The sequence below is a fragment of the Lepisosteus oculatus genome, chromosome 18 (genome assembly GCF_040954835.1).
Source record: "Lepisosteus oculatus isolate fLepOcu1 chromosome 18, fLepOcu1.hap2, whole genome shotgun sequence".
Taxonomy (NCBI): Eukaryota; Metazoa; Chordata; class Actinopteri; order Semionotiformes; family Lepisosteidae; genus Lepisosteus; species Lepisosteus oculatus.
Genome location: NC_090713.1, coordinates 14,089,658 through 14,108,579, shown reverse-complemented (window position 1 = coordinate 14,108,579; position 18,922 = coordinate 14,089,658). Strand labels below are relative to the sequence as shown.

General features: G+C 41.3%; 1 long non-coding RNA gene and 1 gene segment (V, D, J or C); both read right to left on the bottom strand.

Annotated features, from left to right (window-relative positions):
* Positions 1–775: 775 nt before the first annotated feature.
* On the bottom strand, positions 776–5,668 carry LOC138223995 (Ig lambda-3 chain C region-like). The segment is given in 3 exon segments: positions 776–1,324; positions 4,293–4,356; positions 5,663–5,668. Coding segments are annotated over 3 exon segments (399 nt in total).
* Positions 5,669–8,955: 3,287 nt separating this feature from the next.
* On the bottom strand, positions 8,956–14,975 carry LOC138223935 (uncharacterized). Its single transcript, XR_011182354.1, has 2 exons — positions 14,726–14,975; positions 8,956–9,520 (listed from the first exon to the last, which is right to left on the bottom strand). It is a non-coding gene; the product is annotated as an uncharacterized lncRNA (long non-coding RNA).
* Positions 14,976–18,922: the final 3,947 nt, after the last annotated feature.

Here is an 18,922-nt window from a genome sequence, read left to right as displayed (position 1 = left end):
GCCTCCTCAGGCCCCTGCTGTCTTGACTCTGCATCGAGCTGGTCTGTGGTTTCACTGAAGTCTCTGTCCCTTAAGCTGCACTGCTTTTAGTCACTGAATTGTTTGATAAAAACCCATGACAGGAGATTTTTTAATCCACCCAGTCTACATATCATAATATATAATATATTATATGTTACAGTATATGTTATAGATATTATATATTATATACCGTATAATCATGTACTGTATGATAATACATGATATCCTCTCTCCCCGAGGATATCAGAGAGTCACCTTCTCTAAACTCCTTCAAATCCAGACTCAAAACCTTCTTTAGAAGAGCCTTTACTCAGCTTGTTCCATTCTTTACCCCTCTGCTCCTACTATACATAGTACCACCATCCACGGTCTCCTCTGTATATTATAATTGTGTTTTATCTTGTGTATTCTTTTTATTTATTGTTGTTGTCATTCTGTAAAGCGCTTTGAGAAGCCACCTTTAAAAGCGCTATATAAAATAAAGTTTATTATTATTATTTTTAAGTTCTTTAATTTTTGGGTATCTTTGATGATGAAGATGTCAGGTAAATCAATTAAATTATTATTTTTACTGTAATAAGAAGACGGTTTCCCCTCACTGGCTTTGGCCCCCTGTCTTTCAGTTAAGAGCTGCCAGCTGCCTTTGATATGGAGGCTCTCTGTGCCACAGGGTCAAACTGGGACCTTTCTCAACCCGGAGATCTTATATTCCTTTTCAGAAAATCAAACGCACACAAAGTGACACAACTCCAGATTCTGACTTCAATATTTTATTTGAACATCTAGAGCGAAACAAACAGTGAAAAATGTCCTAGACTACACAAACACACACCAGTTACCAGACAAGCTCTAGTGACGGCCGGAGGCTGAGACTAACATGCGAGGCTACTGAGCTGCTGCGTGGCTCGACAGGATCTGCAGGCACACTGGGGCCGAGGGGAGGGCTGCTCTTCCCCTCTTCTCCCAGGACAGCATCACGCCGCGGCGCCCGCGCACTGACTCCTGCGGACGCTGTAGGAGGCCGGCGAGTTGTCGTGGGTCACCGTGCACACGTACTCCTCCTTGGCCTCCCACTCGGCCTTGCTCAGCTTCAGGGAGCTGCTGCGGCTGAACTTCCCGTCCCTCCCCTCCTCGGCGCTGGTCAGGACCCCGTTGGTCACTTTGGAGCCGTCCACCGTCCACTCCACGCTGGCCCCCTCGGGGGAGTAGCCGCTGAGCAGGCAGAGCAGCGTGGCTGAGTTGGCGGACAGCTCACTGGGGGACGGGGGGAACAGCGACACTGTGGGCTTCACGCTGGCGCCGGCTGGGAGAGAGCGAGACAGAGCAGGGCAGAGAGTCAGGACTGGTGTACAGCAGAAGACTGAGCCTCACTAACTTTGAAAACACACACCGCACTTTGGGACTCCTAGAAACACCACATGCGCTTCTAAACAAAGATCAGGTTTCCTTCTACTCCTGTATCTGTAGTTTTGAAACCCAACAATTAACATCAATACATATATTTTAAAGTTACACATATCATAAATGAGAATGCTTTCAAAGGAGCCCCTTGACATCCTTAGATCAATGTGCTACAAGTATCCTAGTGAGCAGGACAGGTCTGTGCTTGTTTGAAGCCTTTCTGAGGTTCTGATGACTCGTCACTGGAATCGTGGCGCCTTTCTCTGCACCAGGTGTCCTGGACCAGCCTGGACTCCAAGCTGTGACCCTGAGCAGCCTGTTCGCCTCTGATACAGATAGAACAGGTCTGCTGAATCAGCCAGCCCAGTTTCCAATGAGTTCACTGATACTTAGACAGAGCCACCAAGTGAACTAACTCCCCATTCCACCTCCTGCTGAAATTCAAAATCAACAAATAGTGATTATTTTAGGAGGATTGTCTGCATGAAAGACTTGAAATAAGCCAATGCAGAATCTTCTCAATTTAAAGACAACATGCATTAATATATCTGCAACACATATCACTTCACAGGATCTTATTAAACATTATACTGTAAGTGTCACTTCTCTGCGCTGTAAACTAAACTTCAGCTGTGGAGGTAATTGTTAGCTGAGACTGAAAAAAGCACAGGCTGATGCTGGTCTGGACTTAGTGCTGGAATAATTTTCATTTGTTACAAAATGTCACAAGAATCATGTAAACACACATGCCTGCAATGTATAAGCACTTTAAAATGATTTTTTGAGTTCGTACTGTATATAAATTAAAGTCTAATACTATCATTAGGCATTATTAATAAAACAACTGCGCTAGGTCTGTCATCTGTATTCCACTTCATGCTTTACTGAGCAGCACAGCAGAGGAAAATGTGTCTGAAGAAACAGCTGCAACAAAACCTGAAGATTTAAATTGAAATACTTTCACAAGGTTCATAAAATAACTTCAACGCTTTTGATCCTGTGCTGATCAGTACATTAGAAGTCATCAATTTCTACACATAAAAAAGTATAAAAGACTTACCTGCAGTTTGTCCGTGATTACATTCTCAAATACTATTTTTTCATCAGCCCATCTGATCATTACTTGATCATTTATAGATAATTAAAGACAGCAGTTGTGGATTGCAAGTATATTAATATATTAATATGAACATACTGCAGTGCATTATACTAATATCAATATCATTATTAATTTTATTACTTCTATAACAAAGGTGATTAATCAACTGAAATTAATTACATTTAATATTGAAAATAATGATGATGATTTGTAAATTCCTACACTATTCTAGTGTTCCCGTAAGTAGTAGATATTGAATGTTGATCATTTCTATCTTTACATAATGTCTCTGTCTAAGAAAAAAGCAACAGTATCTTTAGAAAACCATTCCATCGCAAATGGGGTGAATTTTAAAATGCCAGTTGACCTCAGCCTCAACAGTGACAGCAGCCTCCAGTTCAGTTAGATTCTGTTGCCTACAGATCAGTAAAGGTGTATTGAAAAATAGCCTTACTTCTGATGAAGATCAAAACTGCCTTGCAATTGCTTTTAATCATATTTAAAAATTGTATACTTTAGAGCCTAAAGAGGTTTTTTTTTCTCTGCTGAGTAAATACAATAAAAGAAAAAAAAACAGTTTTCTTCACCAGTCCTGTCTGAACGTGAACTGCAGTGATTAGACTCACTGCAGTCTTTATGTCAAATCTGACTGGCAATAGGAATTCATTAGTATTAGGAACACCACTATTAGTGGAGTTTTGGCGGTTTGTTTTTAGCCTGCATAGAAAATTAAATTATGTAAGTGAAGTGCCTGATCTTGATTTACTTTTAGAAACCTGGCACAAAATACAATAAAACAGATTTCAGTCACTGACACTGGGAGTGGAAACATTCTTCCCTGTTCGAACATTTATAAAAAGCATTTTTTAATTGATGACCACTAGAAAAGCTGGGGGTAATTTAGAGTTCAGAAGACTTGAACAAAAAGTTCAGAGAAGACTTTGAAAGCCAACCTGAACACAGCACACGGCTGATTGTGATTATTACAGCTGGACATGTCACAGAAGAGACTGGGCTAGAGCTGATTCAAAAGTAAGCAGGTTCTGAAGCATAATGTTACAGGACAGTCTGGCTCTAGGAGAAATTAAAGATTCTAAACTGCTAAAATGTAATAATTCCAGGACTTTCAAGTCTGCTGAATTGAGAGAAAGAAGAGAAGTCACTTACATTTCACCACCACCTTGGTTCCTTGTCCGAAAGTGAGCCACAGTGTTATATTACCATAGAGAGGCTGTACAAAAACCTCCAGAGAGAGCACCCAGCTCTCTAGTGCACTGCCTGCTCTATGATCACTTGAATTCCATAACTTTAATATCTCAGTTTAGTTAATGGTGATATTACTGTGCTGCAAAAAATACCTCTTTTGTAAGTGAACATGCTGAGTTTGAGTCTTTCCTCTTTTGTTTCTATAATTAAGAGCATTAATTAAACTGTACATTCAGATCTCTTAACAAAGAACGTTTGTGTGAAAGCTTCTTTTCCCTGTGAAAGAATCAGCATTTATTTAATGAACCAGCCCAGAAGACTGGGTCACCCAAGATCATTTAGGATCATGAGAGAGGAAAATGCCACAGAAGAAGCTCGACTGAAGCAGCTACTGTCCTGTCAAGATTTCCCTACTCTTCCACAAATATTCTGTACTGTACATCAGTTAAGAATGACCAAGATCAGGTGGCACAAAGCACACTGGATCACAGCTAAAACATAATAATAACATTTGAAAAGACAAGAAAAGTCTGCTGAGTTGAGAGAAAGAAGAGAAGTCACTTACATTTCACCACCACCTTGGTTCCTTGCCCGAAAGTCCACCACAGTGTTATATTACCATAGAGAGGCTGTACAAAAACCTCCAGAGAGAGCACCCAGCTCTCCTGTGCACTGCCTGCTCTATGTAATCACTATTCTTTAATACCTTTCTTTTTGTTAATGGTAATATTACTGTGCTGCAGTTAAGATGAGTTTAAAATACCTCTTTTAGAAATGAACATGCTGAGTTTGAGTTTTTCCTCTTTTATTTCTCTCATTAAGTGCCCAAAACAACTCTCAAACTCTACATTTAGATCTTTTTACAAAGAGGGTTAGTGTGTGAAAGCTTCTTTTCCCTGTGAAAGAATCAGCATTAATTTCATGAACAAGCCCAGAAGACTGGGTGACCCAAGATCGTTTAGGATCACGAGAGAGGAAAATCCTGCAGAAGAAGCTCAACTGAAGCAGCAACTGTCCTGTCAAGATTTCCCTCCTCAATCATAAATATTATGTACTGTACATCAGTTAAGAATGACCAAGATTAGGAGGCACAAAGCACACAGGATCACAGTTAAAACATCATAAAAACATTTGAGCAGACAAACAAGCCTGCAGAGTTGAATAAAAGAAGAGAAGTCACTTACATTTCACCACCACCTTGGTGCCTTGTCCAAAAGTGTACCACAGTGCTTCACTGCCATAGAGACACTGTACAAAAACCTCCTGCTGCTGCAGAGAGCAGACCCTGCTCTTCAACACACTGCCTACTTCCAATAATGCTTTTCTTTAAGCTTTGCAGTTATAACATGTTATTTCTCTTTATCACATTTTTAAATGCACTTTATTTTCAAGGACAAAACACGAGGGCTATCACTATCCTATGGATTCAAGTATGGATGAAGTGCAGGATGCTTACAGAGAGACTTTCACAGGTTTCTGTTTCACAGTTAAATATTATCCTCATTTTTAAAAAGACATCATACATGTTAAATGTAGCAAATGACAATGAAAATAGAACAAAGTATTATTCAATTGATGACCACTTTTAAGAGAAGAAAAATTGGGGTTTATTTAGAGTTCAGAAGACTGGAGCAAACTTCACTTTGAAAGCCAGCCTGCTGTTGCATTTAAGCCAAATGTAACTAAACAAGGAAATCCTGCCTGATCCTGATACCTGAATGTAAACTGTCAATTAAAGGTATCTGGGTATATGTATAAATCAAGGTTGTTTAATTTGTCTTTGCTGACAGAAGCATTTGTAATGTAAAATCTGTGCAGCACAGTATATCCACCAGATGCACTGGTGAAGTTTTAGTAGATTGTATAACACCTGGAGGTCATTTCTGATCACAGTCTATTCTTGACTCACATGTGACTTATGTAAACTTAACATACCTTCATCTCTTTCCTCGGGATTGTGATTAAATGTATTCCAAGATGAATCCACAGTCCAATAAAAATAATAATTCTCCAGAATGTTTTTAAAAAACATCCAAAGAGCACACATTCCAAACATGAAACATTGATTTCAGTTCCATGTGAAGGTCAGTAAAGAATGCAGTTTCCAGCCAATGTAAGTTATTCCCATGAAATACAGTCAAGAATGGACTTTGGACCAAGGAGTTCAGGATCATTCAGTGATTTTTTGTAATATCCTTCAGGATTCATTAGAAGTTCTAAAGCAAAAGGTCACTCCATGATTTATGGAATGTGTCCAGCATTCTTGTTGTTCTCTTAGAAACAATTTTCGCCCAGTGTCTGCTCCTGTCTTGTGTGCTGCTCACTCTGTCCAGCATGGATTGGACAAAAGCCATGTGTCAAAGACTCATTTCATTTGACACAAAGACCAAATCAAGCTGGATCTCCAAGACTCCGTGATGATGTCTCTCTTTGTATTTATCCGATGATGTGTCCCACTTCCAAAGTTAATGAGTCAGGAAATGGCCTTTAATTTCTCATCCCGGATAAACAAACAATTTATTCAATTCTTCTAGGGCACAAGAGACAATATTGCTCTTGGTAAGTGATATCCTTGATCCTAATGATGACTTCAGTAATAAAAGAAACTGCTGGTTGGATAATCAATATGCTCCATAATCCATTAAGACTCTTTCAATAGATTCCTCCTCCATATCATGGTCAGTGTCTTTCTGCATTTCATTCAGATCTTGCCTTGACTAGGCAAGGATTTCCTATCCTAACACACCACCAACAAAACAACATTCCTCTTGTGAAGTGAGTAAGAGCCATGAAGAACACAAGCAGCCCTTGTAAGGCTGGAGTACTGAAGTGATCCTAGAAGATTCTCCCAACAGATCCCCCTGGTTTCTGCCTGGTTTACCAATTAATATATATCTTACGGTCCTGCAGCCTTCCTGCCCAGTCCCAGTGTTTCAAGAGCACAGAAACTGTGCACATCGAATCCCTTCTTAAATTGTAAGTTCACTGGTGCTTTGCACACACAGGTGTTAACATGGGTTGTTGACTATGGCTACAGTTAAAATAACAATAATTAAATGCACCACAGATTACAAACAGAAAAAAGCCATTCAGGCATCCTCACTATCTAAAACACAGAGGTCACATATTAGACTGCAGAACCATTGTCTGTGAACTTCAACTGATACTGTCTTTTTTTGGAGGAGATTGTAAAAGGATTGATCTTCCATTTTGTATGTGTACATACTGTATTGTGACTTACAAGATGTTACTGCATAATGTGGTGAAAAGCTCACATGGAAACTAATTATTTTCTTAAAACAATTGTGATCAAAATAAAAATTCAGTGTTACAAAAAAAAACAAAGTAAATGGAAAATCTAGATAGATTTTACAATTGTTTGTGAAAAAAAGCTGTCTCCTGCTTTCTTCCTGTATCCCCGAATCCTTGTTTGGAATGATAAACTCTCAAGTTTCAAGGCTAAAACTGGAAATGTTGAAGGATTTAATTAATGTTCAGTTTATGAATCATACATAAGAAGTACTCCAGACAGATTAGACTTCTCACGTTGGAAGAAATTGCACTGTAAAAGTCTGTAAACCTATTTCTTATATACTGTAGCTAAACTGGTGTTTTGTTTGCCGCTCTAAAAATATTGCCTGGCACCTCTTTCACTGTAGTTTTGTCAAAGCAGGTTTGTGTATTTTTCAGGGTAGCTGTGAATAGCATGATGTTTTATTCATTCAGGTGCTTGTAATGAAACCCTACAAAAGGAACAAAACAGGGGCTCAGAACCATTGAGTCACATTGCAAATTGGGGTATAGTCTGGGGTCAATGCTGTAGAACACTGAAGAATATCAGACACAAAATCAAATTTCAAAAACACATTTCATTCTTTAAAACTGGCTAACAGAAGAGCTTTCAGCATGTACATGTAAATGACCGATTGCTGATCTACTATCTACTGATCTACTATCCCAACAGGTTAGTGATCCACTAACCTAAAATGATTTGTATTGACAGGTAGTCGCCAGTACAGCAGCAGATATTTGACAGCAATGAGTTTTTAATCTGCTGCTCAGAGGGTCAGTCTTCATTCTGGGATGAGCTGAGTGTGAGTGTATATCACAGCCCACTTTACCACAGGGCACATCCACCTCTCTCTTACATTCCTGTCTTACATTGGTTTCACTGGGAATAACACCTAAGAATTAAGAGTACTGAAGGATTCTGGAGAATTCAGTGAAAATTTGGCTGAGGGCTGACTTCCTGGCCAGAGGACAAAGAGGCTGAGACCCCCCCCTGCAGAGTGAGGAGAAGGGGCAGCTGCAGAGGTGGAGATGGGGTGAAGGAGGGATGTAAAAAGATGTATGTGAGGGAGAAAGGGGGATCACATAATTAATAATTGCTTACACTTATATAGCACTTTTCTGGACACTCCACTCAAAGCGCTTTACAGGTAATGGGGTCTCCCCTCCACCACCACCACTGTGCAGCATCCACCTGGATGATGCGACGGCAGCCATAGTGCACCAGAACACTCACCACACATCAGCTATTAGTGGGGAGGAGAGCAGAGTAATGAAGCCAATTCATAGATGGGGATTATTAGGAGGCCATGATTGGTAAGGGCCAATGGGAAATTTGGCCAGGACGCCGGGGTTACACCCCTACTCTTTTCAAGAAACACCCTGGGAGTTTTAACGACCACAGACAGTCAGGACCTCGGTTTTACGTCTCATCCGAAGGACGGCACCTGTTTACAGTATAGTGTCCCCATCACTATACTGGGGCATTAGGACCCACGTGGACCACAGGGTGAGCACCCCCTGCTGGCCCCACTAACACCTCTTCCAGCAGCAACCTTAGTTTTTCCCAGGAGGTCTCCCATCCAGGTACTGACCAGGCTCACACCTGCTTAGCTTCAGTGGGTTGCTAGTTGTGAGTTGCAGGGTGATATGGCTGCTGGCTCACATACAGTATTTATAATGTTTTAGGTGAGGAAGTGACGTCAGAGGTGATTTTGAATTACTGACAACTGAGTATGATTGAACTTGGCTTTTGTCATCCCTCCCGAACTTTTGTTCTAAAGTCTATTCATTTGTACTGTGTAAGAATGATCCCCGGCAGTAGATGAATGGTGACCCTGCTTGTCTTGAAGAATAAATCATGTGTAACTCTGTCAGTTTAGCTATAGGAGTCTAATATGAGACAAAATGTTTGTCAATAATACTCAGAACATCAATACTCATGATCCAAAAACTCTTTATTACTCTGTTGTCACTAGCAGCAACAGACCATTTTCACACACAGAGGTGAACAAAGCTCTGAGAGGGGTCTAACACAAGCAGCTCACTGGCTCAAGACGAAGGGCCACACAGGCGAGGGGGCGAGAGCCTTCTGCTTCTCAATCACAGCACAGCCAGGTTATAGTTAAACACCACTATCTGCAGTTCTAGGCTGGGAATGAAGCTGGGAATCCAGGCTGGGTTATACTGTACACTTGGATTTCTTCAGGGCTGTTTAGAGGGGAGTCTGGGAGCTGTGGGGGGCCTCACAGACTACGGCGCCCACCGAGGACCACTTGGCCTAGGACAGGGTTAGGGTGCTGCTCTAGCTGTACAGGTCAGTGCCATCCAGGAGGCCTGGGGTCGTGGTGACCCCGTTGGTCCTGAAGGGGCCATCCACTGTCCACTACAGGCTCCAGCTGGACAGGAAGCCACTGCTGGCCAGACCCTGCGGCACGGCTGACTTCTTCTCTGACAGCTCCCTGCTGGAGGTGGGCAGGACTGTCAGCGAGGGCCGAGTGTCACCTGGGAGAAAAGCAACATGGAGTGAGGCTGGAGAGAAGAGGCACATCGTCTCTCAGCATAGGGCAGCGACGAGAGGTGTGGGAGAACCAGACATAAAGAAATAAAAATACATTTCACACAGGAATTGAGGGACATTTGAGCTAAAATGATCCCTCACACTTGTCCGACCTCATTTAGAATACTGAGATCCTAGAAGCATAAATAAATGAATTCAATGTGAGTAATGTTCAATGTGTGTAAGGAAGAGATAATTTCATCTCCGGTCTCAGATGGAGGATCTTATCACCAATTGGATGAGATCTTAAAAAGCTTTTATCTGTGCTGTAACTTGCAGGGCATGTCTCAGAGAATGGGACATCCAGTTTGGGTCTGATACCTCCCTACCTCCCCAACACCTGGGGAAATACAGGTTTGTGGTTCAGGTGCTCTCGCAAGACCTCTCAGTACAGAGGTCAGGAAGATGCACAGCAGTTTCATGGCAACGTCTGGGACAAACTCCCCCCCCAAGGGTAGCGGCCTGTACATTATTTCCCTCCTGAGTCTTTCCTGCTTCCAAACCAATAGAAAATGAAACACCATTCTCCCCAGCTCTGCCACATAACAGTGTGGGATTGAGAAGATGGGAGCTAGAAAATTCAAGATAGGCAAGAGCTTGACTTTAATCACCAGCACCTTCCATGTCAGGGAGAGGTTACAGTCTTTCTGTTGCATGAGTTTCCATTTTGGATTGGTAGTTTGTTCTGCCAATTCACAGTTTCCAACCTGTCTCCAAAATATCTCCTCAGGATCTTAATCTCTCACATTTTCAGCTTCTTCTAGTTCCCATAAAAAAATCTCACTCTTGGGTTTAATTTTTGCAGAGGAAGCCAAAGAGAAGCAATCACAACACTTCAAAGCCCTGCTGACTGACCCTGCTTTATTACCACCTCCTACTCTCTGTCACACAGTTGCTCACCACCAAACCACTGGAGTCCAGTCTGTGGGGGGACTCATGGTTCTGCTGCTGACAGGGTTACAGACGGCGACACAGTGAGGAATCTAACTAGGAAGATCAACTACAGGGAAGAAACAAACACACAAAGGCAACATATGTGCATACAGCAGCACTAAGTCCTTTTCCAGCAGCCCATCAAGGGCACAAGCTGCACAATTAATGTCTTTTCACTGCCTGCAGTAGCACATCAGGGCCAATAATACTGTATATGTACAGTATATATGTCACCATGTACATATATGAGTTTACATACACAGATTGCTCAATAAAGCACTACAGTATATCTTCTGTACTTATAATCTTAATTACTTATAATTTTAATTTTTTTTTAAAAGAATGAAGAGTTGTGTCAGTGAAAATAAAGTTTCATATGCAGCTGTACAAAACCTGCACAAAACTGCTCTTTCCCAGCCCTCCACTGCCAATGTCTTTCTTTCAGTTCTTCTTTCTTATTCAGACTTGATTTTCTTTCTCTGCTATTAGACTAGAAGCTGTATTGATGTGCAGTATTTAAATAATTATTACTAAAACTTACAGTACATCTCAGACTGATGTCTCCAACGCCACAACAGACATACCTGATAATATGCAACCAATATGCATGTGGTTGTGTTCTTGTATCAAACATCCTATTGAGTCCATCCATCATCAGAAAAGTCTCTTATTCCTGGTCCAGAGTCTAATCTGGAGGTCTACGCGCAAGGAGGGACAGCAGCTCGGATGCCAGTTCATCACAGCGCACTTTGATACCAGCAGACAGGGGCAATAACTTGCAGAGATCGATTATTCCGGCAATCAGGGCTCAGGAAGGCGGGAAGAACTGGAGGACAAGGACAAATCCTGCTTGATCAGAGTGAGAACATCCAGACTCCACACAGAAGGCATCCCAGGACCAGAGAGCTGTGAGGACAAATATAGTCAGATATATATTATACTTTTAAAATATAGAAAAATGAAAGCCAGGTCTCATAGAAAATTTCCTTAAAATTTCCAGAAAGATATGATATACTGTACATTATACAATGTTCATTTAATATGATGTGCCGAACATGCCTCTTCATAATAGACACACTTTATAAGATCATTTTGCATTGTCACATACGTACTATGTTAGTTCATTTCACATTTCAACAAAAAGTGAGAAATAATTAATCACATTCAGTGCCAACATGGTATTTTACAGATAATACTCACAAGCCTTTGAAATCCAGCTCAATTTGTTTTAAATTAGCTTTAAATTAGATTTTAAACTGTAAGTTTAATTTAGTCTGTTTTGCTTTTGGCAGAACCACAGAAGGAAGGCAGAATGAGAATCACAGAACAGCAGTAAAGAGACAATCCCAAGAGAAGTGTGAGATTGCAATCACAGAACAGCAGCCTGACAGTCAGTTTCAGGGCAGCAGCAGAGAGAGAAACCACACAGTCAGATGGTTGCTGCCTTCACCTGCCTCCCCTCACAGCCCTGAGCTGAAACCCTGCTCATCTCCCCCAGCTCTGCCTCAAAGGCTGCCTCTTGCTGCGCTGGGGGAACTGCATGAGCTTAACAGAGCGTTAGACTCCAGCTCCTTTCATCCTCCCAGACTTTCACTTTTAACACCCGCAGCCTGATCTTGTGTTAGAGGGCAATCCACCCCATTTACACATGGGCTTCCTTTCAGTAGGTGGGTCAGGCAGCCAGAAGGGTTAGAGACACCAAGCACCTGGCTTCTGCACAAAGGCCCAGACATAGATCATGAATGAGAGACAAAGAAACTAAGATTCTTCCTGACCAAACATCACAAACAAATGCTTTCAGTTTCAGATTTTTCTCAGGTGAAAGTAAAATTAAAAGGAGCTACTGCACAGTCATTATGACCCATCAGGTTGTAACAAACCCTTTAACCCCATGGGATTGTGAGTCTATAACAAGCTATCCAGTCATGGTGTTGAAGTTGATCCAAATGGGTGACGTCCAGCACACATTCTGGGAAGGATCTTGACAGTTTCATCAGAGGATCGTGTTGTGTCAGGGGCTGCTCTCGGGTCAGCCACAGGTCACAGCTCACATGGAATTTCCTGGGTCATGATTGTTTGGTAGACCTGCAGGATGCTGGTAACCACAGTCCGGGGTCGTAATGCAAAACAAGTGGGGGTCACTGGGGAGGCGCTGTAGTCAAGCACAAGGGCTGATCAGGAGACAGGGTGAGGTTTGGTCAAGTTAAAAGCCAGGGGTGAAGCCGAGAGACACACAGCGAGCAGAGCTGAGGGGTGATCTGGTAACACAGTCCAGAGGCAAAGGAAAGAGAGCAAAATGGACCTTGGGAATAAACATGGAGATGGATCTCGAGGGGCTCGGTGTCAAACGCAATGACAGAGCTCCAAGCTCTCTCAGGTCAGGTTATTTATACTGAAGAGCACCTGGAATGGGCTGAGTAATCCTGGTCATTGTTAAGGGCCATCATAATGTGTGCACACAGAGAGAGGGACCTGAAGCTCAGTTATGAATGAGGAAGGGGCTGAAGAGTGATGTGATTTAAAAGCCAATGGCCTAGGGTTAGGGCAGAGGTGAAAAATGCATGAATGACACCAGCAGTCCTTCTAGGACATCCTTCTCTCATAGTTAGTGTTGCTGTGGAAGTTTGGGAAGTAAGGTATGACGATCATGTTCAAATTATGTGCAGAATTCTGAGAATAGCTGATGTAAGACATTGTTTTTCCTGCTCTTTAACTCTTTTATTACTGAGCTATGTAAAAACAGCCCACTCAAGCACAGAGAAAGGAAAATCTAAAAAAGAGATCAAACTCCCCTTTCAAATGAAAGGAAAAAGAGGATGAAACAAAGAGATTATTGTGAAAGCAAACAGTGTTACAGACAGTATTCGAAAGCAAACATTAGGAAAGAAATGTGATGAACAAAGTGTTCTGTGTTAGAAAACATTCGAGTGAACAAGAATATAGAAGCTCATTTGTAACTACTAAGTATTTACAACTGTATAAATCTGGTGGGGAGTGGTAAAATATAGAGTATCCTACCTACAGATGTATGAGACAAACTGAGGACGAACAGTATGTACAGTAACACAGGCTAACTTCACATTAGATTCACTCCTAGTGAGATAAAGAAGGATTATGAGCAAGAGTATGAGCAAGAAGGAGCCAAAATGCCAATCAGAAAACAACAGAAAGACTGGTTGGCAGTTTGCCTCATTCTACTGTATGTGTCCTTTCTCAGTTTCCAAAAGAGTGGTATATCACCCTGCAACTCACAAGTGGCAGCTTCACTGGAGTTCAGTAGGTGTGAGCCTGGTCAGTAGTTGGTTGGGAGACTCCTGGGAAAAACTAAAGTTGCTGCTGGAAGTGATATAAGAGGGGCCAGTAGGGGGTGCTCACTCTGTGGACTGTGTGCGTCCTAATGCCCCAGTATTGGAGACACCATACTGTAAAAAGTTGCCATTCTTCAGATGAGATGTAAAACTGAGGTCCTGACTCTCTGCGGTCATTAGAAATCCCAGGGTGTTTCTTGAAGAAAGCACCTGGCATTCCGGTAAAATTTCCTGTTGGACTCCTAATAATCCCAATCTACTAAGTGCATCACTCTGTTCTCCTTATTATTATGTATCACTCTGTGAAAGCTTCTATACTGCTGATAATAAGAATATCCTGCATCTGCCACCATTTGTCCTGGAGTGATTTTGAAGGTGAAAACGGTTCTGGATCAGCTGTCATTAAATCAAGTTGGAAACCCATCAAATGTATAATCTCCAGCTTTAATCAGCAATTTAGGACCGTGTCCAGCCTGGAGTTGGAAGCAGACTCATTTCCAGCTATGTCCTGTCCTGAATTGTGCTGCACTGGAGACTGACATCCTGCCCAGTAGACACTGAGAGTGTGGCTGGAGTCTGAGTCATTGTGATCTGACCCTCAGAACCCGCAGAAACAACACAGAAACAATGTGTATCAGACTGATCACATTTTATAGTAATATATTTTAAGTGAAAATACAAAACAAATGTAGAGCAAGGAACAAATAATAGGTTTATTCCATGCTGAAGAGAGAAGAAAGGAAACACAACATTTTTAACACCCGAAGAAGGTTCCACTGCCGAAACATTGTGTTTTCTTTGTTATCTTTTCAGCGGGGAATACTCCTTTAACTTGTTCCTTTGCAGCCTTCACATGCTGACGCAGCTACCTACTTGAACTAAATGTAGATAAATATTTCTTTGACTCACCAAAAGTGTAGAATAAAATAATCCAGGTGACTGAAATGACTGACACCATGGCTAATGTCTTTTTCTGATTTGAAAAAATGTCCGCGTGGTGATGAGTCTTCAGATTTAATGCTGTCTGACTCCCTTTATGCAAACCACACAGGCTTGTGGTCTAAGCAATTTGCATGTACACTGTAGGTCACCCTTGTGATTAATGATGTCAGTAAACTGTGGATTATGTGAACCTGCATTTTATTGGTCTGTTCTGCCTCAGTGCATCTTCCTGCTCTGTGGTGTCAGAGTGAACTATTCTCCACTACTGTATATATCAATAAACAGAGTGCAGTACTACAAGTAAAAAAACACCTAACAGCACACAACAACAGAACAAGAATCTTTCACTGACATCAAGGGGCGAATGTAAATAATAACTCAAGATCACAATGCCTGTCCGCTTAAAGAAAAAATATTTTACTTCCTTCACTGGCTTGGTAATATATTCCCTTTCTCATTCTCAATGTGACTTGAGCCAGACTTAAAGAGGCAGTATTTCATAAAACAAAGGCATTTCTGTATGTTGAAAAGGAGTTCTGGGAGCCTGGTGAAACTTTCTTTAGTTGCTGAATTTCTTAAGGTAGAGGATATTGATTTGTAGAAACAGGCAAGGAGTGTAAAAGGACTGTTTTACTTCAACAATCAGAGTGACAGGAAAGGCACTGAGGTGTCTTCAAGGCAAAGAGAAGAAGTGCAGCCATCTGGGAAAGTTGTCCACCAAGTTATTTTTACCTTCTGCTGCAAGAAACACCTATAGGGGGAGACAGAGACTCAGAAATTTGTTTTTATCTGTGTCAGAGGCCCAGCATTATATCTCAATAATCCCTGTAGTCAGGCATTAAGAAATGAGAGAGCTAACCTGAGGACATAGTTAAATAGTACAGGACATGAAACATCTAACTCTAAACTAAAAAGGGTTAAACATCTTGTCAATATGACCAAATAAAAATAAAGCATACGTGCAAAAATAAATGATAAATATATGATAAAATGTTTTTTTTTTATCACTGGCCTTTTTGTGTGGAAGTAGGGCTTCTACTGTAGTTGTATACCTCTGGTTATTAGGAGCACCGGTGTTGATGTTTAACATTGTGATGAGTCTTGATATTTCAGAAAGATCTGATAATTGTTTATCTATTCATCCATTTTCTAACCACTTTATCCAGGCTAAATGTTAATCTGTGTCTCTTTTATTTATCTACTGTATGTGGTAATTCAATAGGGAGCAGTGCTTGCACAATCAGCCCTCTCCTTATTTCATCTTAGTTTAGCTGATGAAGTAATTTCTCACATCTGCGCCTGATCTTCTGTGCAGTGGGGTAGCTGGAACAGAAGAGCTGACCTCATATGTATATGGCTCTTTGCAATTCTTTGGGATGAAAAAATATGAATACAGCTATGATTATTTAATTTGGACATGTAGCCCTCTCTTTTTTGAAGGGGCTTAATAATGTTTTTAAGTAAAGCCCAACTCTGAATTTGAAAGTACTGTAAGACATAGATAGTAAATGTTAGTTACTGTATTCCTACATCTGAAATTTAATCATGGAAGAAATATACTTTGCCAATAAAAATAAGAACATAAGACAGGCTCAAAGGCCTTTGTAGCCTATCTAGTCTGTTTGTTGCTTGAAAAACAAACGTCCTCCCCATTTTCAGCTTTTTGGCAGAGGGTAGCTGTTTTTTGTCCAGGATTTGTCGGTGATATACACTATTCATCTTCTTGATCCTGATAACATGATGCTGCCACAGCCATACTTCACAGAGGGGATGGTGTAACTTGGCTGATGTGCAGTGTTGGATTTGAGCCATACAGTACATGCAGTACCTCTGACCATTCAGGCCAAAATGTTCCACTTTAGTTTTGTCAGACCACAAGACTTTCTGCCACGTCTCTGCAGTATCTTCTAGATGGGATTTTGCAAACTTTGCAGGCAAAGATATGGGTTTCTCAGCCAGGGCTTTTTTCTTGCAACCCTCCCATAGGCTCTCTTTTTGTGGAAAGCCTTGTTGACCCATTAACTTCCATCACAGCCACTGACTGCTGTAGCTCGTTCAGTGTCACAGTTGGCCTCGCAGTACCTTCTCTGATAAGTGCCCTTCTAGTTCACTAACTAAGTTTAGGGGGGTGGCCTGATCTAGGCAGTGTGGCTGTAGTTTCATACTCTTCCACTTCTGTACAATGGACTCCACTGAGCTCCACTGAGGCAATAGTCTTGTACTTTGGAACATTCATTTTGTTGATGTATATCTTTGATTAATTGTTTTCAATTAATTAATCAAATATGCTTATCTCTTAACTCCTCTTCTATTTTTCTCCCTTAAAAACATCTAGGAAAATAAAATAAAAAAGGATATTGGTCTAAATCATGCACTGTAAAAAGAATATTAGTCAAAATTTACTTTAAACCATCCCACAGCCCAGTGAGTCGTTTGATGGAGGAATTTGGGAAGGTCCCAGGGAGTTAGACTGGCAGTTTGCCTCTTTATTGAGATAATGTTTAAAACCTTTTTGAAGGTCTGAAGGTCTCCTGGAAAGCAGAAGAGAAGACAGAGATGATGGGATCCGAGCAGGCATTAAAGGTGCTCAGGAGGAGTCCTTCTACATCCCACAGTATGTGGAGATATTGTAGGGGAGGAAGTGGAGGAATTAAACACCAAAGGTGCCCAAGACCAGGCTAAAGGCTCTCTCTGTCTGCTGATGGCTGATGTTGAGCTGAGTGTCAAGGTCAGGGATGAAGCTCAAGCAACGGAAGGTGGAGGGATGAAGAGGACAAGACCAGGCCAATGGCTCTCTCTGTCTGCTGATGGCTGATGTTGAGCTGTGTGTCAGGGGCAGGAATGAAGCTCAAGCAACAGGAGGTGGAGGGATGAAGAGGACGATGCTCAAGTCCAGGAGCACAGGTTGGACTAATGAGCAGGGAGATATTGACGGGCACTGTCTTGTTCTGGAGCTTCACGCTAAAAGACTAAATAGCCGGGCTGTTGAAGAAGCCAGCACAAGCTGATAATTTGTCCTTGTGTGTCTGAAGTGTGCCTACCATCTGAGCAGTAGAGTGTGGAGGGCTGCTTTGATGGCTACAAAATCCCAGTGCTGGAAAACCCAGATGTTGACAAGCGCTGTGTCGGAACACCCTGTCCTGGAGGAGATGCGGCCCTTAGAAACTGAGGGACTGTCTCTAAGGGACCTGGCAGTGTCTCTTGAGAATGGTCCCAATTTTTAATATTGGAGAAAGTAAATTTTAATAAAAATGAAGCTCAACTGAAAAAAAAATAGGATTTGAATACTTGGCAGTGGTCTGGGGTTTTCTGTTTAATCAAGATGCACACCTTGTTTGTAAATATTGTAACTTGCATGTTGCATTGTACAGTATGTTGCTTACTGTGCGTATTGTATATTTGCCTAATAAAACATATTTGCTACATTTCCATGTATTTCAAATTTCTTTTTTTTAGTTTACCTGTTGTGATTAGGATATCTTTTAGTATTAAGATAGTAGGACTAAAATTAACTTAATTAATTGACTAATTAACTGAAATACTAGACTGATTTTTGTTTCAGTTCTCACTATGAGCAAAGAGCCCCAGTGTCCCCAGCAGTAGAATCAGTGGCATCATTGTCCTGTGTGTCAGTGACTCTGAAAGGGCTGAACGGTGACTGATCCACATTGTGAGTCTTAACTAAACACAAAAGTAATTGGTATATGTTGAATTTGATCAGAAACAATGGACTGTTTCCAGAAAACATGAGGTAAAACTGATAACACGTTTTTTTTAGCTGTAATGACTCTTAGAATATTCCTGTGATAAAGATACAAAAACCTTATTTTATTTATCATTCAGAATGATGCAAGACCACATTCCAGCAGACATTTCTTCACAGACCTCAGTGCACAAACTGTGTTTACAGCTCATCTTGGCTAAAAGTCCTGCTCTATCAAGTGAAACAATTTGCATAGAAGAGACACTTTGCATTGGCAGCACATGCTTCAGTGCTCTGGGAGTGTTTATAGCCCTGTGAGTTTAACACTTCATGACTGAGAGCTGCCCTTCATGGCAACTGAGCCCACAGCAACAATGACTTTCATCACCATCTTCATCTGGACACTTGTCTTCTTTCATGGTGAGCAGCCATGAAATAAATGCAAAATAACACAATGCAAG